This window comes from Salvelinus sp. IW2-2015, linkage group LG24, assembly GCF_002910315.2.
Source record: "Salvelinus sp. IW2-2015 linkage group LG24, ASM291031v2, whole genome shotgun sequence".
In the NCBI taxonomy this organism is placed as follows: Eukaryota; Metazoa; Chordata; class Actinopteri; order Salmoniformes; family Salmonidae; genus Salvelinus; species Salvelinus sp. IW2-2015.
Genome location: NC_036864.1, coordinates 9889800 through 9895241, shown reverse-complemented (window position 1 = coordinate 9895241; position 5442 = coordinate 9889800). Strand labels below are relative to the sequence as shown.

At 42.8% G+C, this 5442-nt stretch overlaps 1 protein-coding gene across 1 annotated transcript in view; it reads right to left on the bottom strand.

The window, feature by feature from the left end:
- Window positions 1–834: 834 nt before the first annotated feature.
- LOC111951423 (myosin-binding protein C, slow-type-like) overlaps window positions 835–5442 on the bottom strand; it is a 35136-nt gene continuing 30528 nt past the window's right edge. Inside the window, 5 exon segments of the mRNA XM_070434727.1 lie at window positions 835–1419; window positions 3339–3525; window positions 4484–4620; window positions 5042–5201; window positions 5374–5439. Coding sequence (XP_070290828.1) covers window positions 1319–1419; window positions 3339–3525; window positions 4484–4620; window positions 5042–5201; window positions 5374–5439 — 651 coding nt within the window. The 3' untranslated portion in view covers window positions 835–1318.

The following is a 5442-nucleotide window of genomic DNA, read 5'->3' as shown; positions in this document are numbered from 1 at the left end:
ATTTCAAATGAAATGTAGTCATTTGACCGCTAGGAGCAGTGAACTACAACTGCAGTAGGTTACTGCAGCTTCATAGCTCCATTGAACGTAACGTTGTAACATTTTATTCTGTAGTTGCAACATTTCTGAGTGCACTCTGAAGTTAATTTGGCGTGTTCTTTAAGCATTTTAATACTGCAATTTCACGCTGCATGAGCTCAAGAGAAGGCAAAGCCCCCTGGGGGAGAAAGGAGAGACTCAATTTGTTGTTAGGAGCTATAGAGAGAAAGTGAAAGAGAGAGCGAAGACTATCAATCTTTAACAGAAGAAGATCGTAAGAGTCCAACATTTCTAGTTAATATGGCGTGTTCTTTAAGCATCTTAATACTGTAATTTGTTCCTATTATGTACTGAAAAACATTTATTTAAATGTTTTATTTACACAAAGGATGCTATGTTACATGTTTTTCTTTTATTCCAGGAGTCATAAACAAAAAATTGAAGATGAAAGCATGCGCAGATGGCCTGACAGCTAAGAATATACTCAAGCCTGAAGTACAGTATGGGCACAGAAAGCAGTGTCATGCAGTGTAAGGCTTAAACAAAAGGTTGGATAACTGTCTGTTTGAAAGCCCAAATCAAATGTTATTGGTAACATACACATGGTTAGCAGATGTTAAAGCGAGTGTAGCGAAATGCTTGTTAGAACGCGAAGCGAGGCGACCATCTCTGTCGGCGACCATCTCTGTCGGCGCCATCATCAATGTAGTCAGACAACTATACTTTTCATACTCCCAAGAACAGAAAATGAAATCAAAAAGGGACTGATGAAATACTGTCAATTCTCATTGCAAATCACCAGATCAGAAATGTTTTAATATTTGTATCTTTTGAAGTTCAATCTTTAATCACAAGACATTGCATTACAGCCATATTGTTTATACATTTCAACATTAGCTCCCTCCCCCAAACACAGTTCCCAATCCCAATCCCAACAGAGACAAAACATGTCCAGATAGGTGGAAATTACAGTTCATCCTACTGTACATTTCCCGCACTACTCATCTAAAATAAAAAGCTACAGCCAAAACACTGCCAACATGCAACTGAGCTTAAACAGCGCCTTTTGAATACTAGGAGATGACTCAAAGCTGCTGATGAATTGGCTTCTTCTATGGTAACTAGCTCCATACCCGCACACAGCATGCCATGCCAAAGTCCAGTACATCCCTCCCTTCCCCTCCAGCCCCTCCCTCGACTGCTGGTGAGAGGCAGATCACTAGTGGTGTGACGACAGGTTTCCGGGCAGCCTAGGCATATCAGAGGTTGCTCAGTCCGACTACTTCTCTGGCTGCTCTGCGGCCTTGGTCTCGCTCATGTACTTATCGATCAGGTGTAAAGGCACTCCACGCTGCATGAGCTCAGAGAAGGTAAAGCCCCCTGGGGGAGAAAGGAGAGACACTCCGTTTGTTGTTAGGAGCTATAGAGAGAAAGTGAAAGAGAGCGAAGACTATCAATCTTTAACAGAGAGAAGATCGTAAGAGTCCAAATATGGCTGTGCAACATTGAAACAGACACTGAAACAGCGAAAAGAGGGTGAGTCTGCAACAAAGAAACAGAAGAGACACCATACAGTACAAAAAAGAAGAGATACCAAAGTGGACAGCAGTGAGAGGAGAGAAAATAGAGACAGTGTCAGTAAAGGACAGGTGCAATACGTCACTTTTGAGTCTGTGAGTAAATCTATATCTGCCTAGGCTTACAGTGGCAGAGGTATAGGAGCCATGACATGACCATTCACTAAGTAGGCCCAAAATGCGCCAAGAAGCTCAGGAACATTTACTGGATTTTGCCTTCTCTAGTACATAATAGATGGGGCATTGACACAAATGATAATAACCCTATTGTGTCAAATATAGGCCTACTATAGATATATCATCTATGTATTAAATCAGCAGAAAGTGATCTATGGATGAATTGTATCTTATCACCCCAGTAAATATAACACGTATGTACAGGACACCATCCTGGAGTAACGACTTTTGGAAAATAATGTAAGCATAATGTCAACCTTTAATCTTTAACAAAGAGCCATGCTCTGCAGATGTTGGTATTTACTCTGATGTCAAGATCAGACCATTTGCACTACTTTGAAGGTTACTCACCTTTTGTGTGTGGCATATGTTAGATGAGGAACAGGCACAGGGAAACACAGGTCATACAAGCAGGCACGTCACACTAACCGTTAAAATAGACTTCTGAAATGTTAGGGGTACGCTTGACTTTAGACAGCCACCCTAGAGTGTTATTGGAAAGTATCTGGCTCCAATGAACACTGCCCATACAGTGTCTAGAGCCACATACACAATCTATTATGTTACTGTACATATCACACATCCARTTTGACTAAAGCAGGCAAGCCCTGAACTCTTGCATTCCTTCCCTTGGTACTCTTTCAGACGGGTGGGTGTGAACTTAAATAGACTACCTAGTACTGCTGAGAAAAGCTGTATTATTGGCATTTGACAGATGCAGAATGAATGACATAAGCTTCATATGCCAAAACCATATGAAAGCTTACCTTGGYTGAGKACATACATTCACTATTCCTGAGTGGGGACTGGGGGGAGAGAAGAGAAGAGGGGTTATCCAAATGTTTACATGGGGGAGTTATGTGTGCTCCAGGGAATACTGGTCAGTTATTGAACTCATTTTATATGAGGAGTTAAACACATAATTGAAGGAACATCACTATCTGTTGAGGGGAAACATTAAAACATGGAGCCACAAGATAGTATTCATCTAACAAGGGAACTACATCTAGAACAATACGTATTGGCGTGTGTTTGAGTTATGAGGTGTTGATGTGTGATGACGCCTTAAGAAGAACTGGACCATGCTTTATTGGTGAAGCGTGCTACATTTGACGATGTGACTTTGAAGTTGTGGTAGGACATTCAACAGTGGTAGTCGGATGAACAGGATTCGGCTGAACACAAGTGACATTACTGAAGTCTTGTATGAACACCTGTGACTAGATGAACATGTTTAAAATGGTCTAAAATGAGAAGGAAATGCATAGATTGAGTTCAGCCACGTGATGTAATACGTTGTTCCTCATTGGAGTAGCAGGGGTGATGTAATGACAACCCCCTGGATATTGTATATGACAATATAAGCATATATCATATATGATATATGTACGACGGATACTTACAGGACCACAGCTGATACGGACGGGCCTTTGGTGGTGTAGTCACTGAAACAAACTATGTACTGATCTACGTCACCAAAGAGTCTAGACACGTGTGGATAACATACACCGCAGGTTACCAGGTACCCCTACAGCCCAAACTGACCTTTAACCTCCAGCTTACACTCCACTAGTGCATCACCCAGGTCATTAATGGCCTTGCAGGAGTACATGCCCCCGTCGTAGGGGCTGGGTTTCCGGATCTCCAGGGTGCAGACCCCTTGGTTGCTAAACATGCGGTAGCGCGGGTCGTCAATGATGGCTATCTTATTCTTCATCCAAATCACTTTGGGCTGAAGTCAAAAACAGAGAAGGTTAGCCCGTTTTTTAGAGAAGCCTCTAAAATATCAATACTCTAAGTCAGGGATGTTTCGCAAGTTACTCCCCATAATGTTTATCAAGTAGTATAAAAGGCATCGCCACTGTATCATTAAAACATTTGTCAACTCAATATGTTGTAGTACATTATTTCAGAAGCATTCAATACATTGCAATGTTTTACTGGTCTGGATTTGTACTATTTTCTCAGTGAGAGTGCCAATATATTGTTCAAGTTAGAGATACACTGTTCTGATTAGGTTATGAACAGTCATATCTTATAACCAAGAGTGCATTAATCAGATAAACCCTTATATTTATATAGTGCCCATGGTCTGTTCATTTAAGCCATTTTTTAAACCTCTCAACAAAAAACATCAGGCAGCTGACTAGAGATGTGTTGTTAGAGAGAGGATAGCTATCAGGTGTAAAGGCTGCCGTGATTGAGAGGCAGTCAGAAATAACAGGCTGCAGGTGTAAAGCTTTCAGCATACAGCTGTGGGCCTGGACCATTTGGACCTGGTCCATCCTGGAGGGGTATGGGGAACAGGCTGACTAAAGGCCTAAGATGACCCACTAGGCCAGGGCATTGGATGTCCCAGCCTTAGGGCTGCACAGTCTTTAGGTTTGACTCCTAATTCATCAATTCATGCCATTGATTGGACAGAGTCAATAGAGAAGACATACTTGGTTTCCCATGTCTAAATCAATTACTAATTAATAGGCAGGACTGAACATCAGCAGTAATGATACCACAACCATGTCCAGGAGTTTAGTTGGACAGAACATTCCCAGAGGGTTGGTGTAGGCACTGTCCTACACACCTACCCTAGCCTGAGTCCCAGATCTGTTTGTGTCGTCTTGCCAACTCCAATTGCTGAAATGGAGTTGGCAAGACAGCACAAACAGATCTGGGACCCGGGCTACACCTACCCGTGGGTTGGCTCGGACGCTGCAGTTGAGGGTGGCATTGTAGCCAGCGATGGCGAAGGTGTTGATGAGGGGCTGGGTGAACTTGGGAGGCTCTTTGAAGTCGTGGTCGATGTACTCGGGGTTCTTCAGTTGCATGCCTGCAGAGGAAGGAAGGGAGGAAGAATGGGGTTGTACATGATACAGGCGCTGAGCTGTATCATGGGGGAATTTCCCTTGTGATCATGATTGAAGGAGAGAGAGTATTTTAATTCATCATCTGCGGTCAGAGACAGCAACATCCACATTAGCAGTACAATGTAGTGTATAAGCCATCTCTGAATGAAAGCAACTGGTCCAATTCTGTAAAAATGAATATTTTATCGCTATGTATCATTACCTTGTGACAAAAGACAAAGAAGAAAACGAAAAAAGAAGTGACTGTGGTTCATGTCCATCTGCTTTTTGAATGAGTTGGTCCATAATATTAGAAAGTAGAGGGGGATGACATACTGGTCATATTTTTCATTGCTCTCCATATGGTATCCCCCCCCCCCCACACACAGAGGAGCTCACACATACCTTCTTTAACGATGAGGGCGCTGTCCTTGGTCTGGGTGGCACCCTCGCTCAGACCCACCATGTTCTCAGAGTAAATTCTGAAGAAGTACTCGTTCCCCACCACCAGCTCTGTGATGGTGATGCAGGTGCGGTGGTAGTGCTCAATACACGTGTACCACTCCTGTCCCACAGAGAGCAGATTAGTTTAAACATGCTGGGGATCACATTGAGTAGCACATACACTTGAATTCCATATGCATAGTACATACAGAGGTACTTTTCCTGTAAAAATCTCTCCCTCATACTGATTCCATATAGTACAGTACCAAGTGATGCATTCAGCAGACTCATACCATGGTCTTCTTGTCTGCTTTCTGGATGGTGTAGCCTGTAATGGCGGCATTGCCATTGTCCTTTGGAGG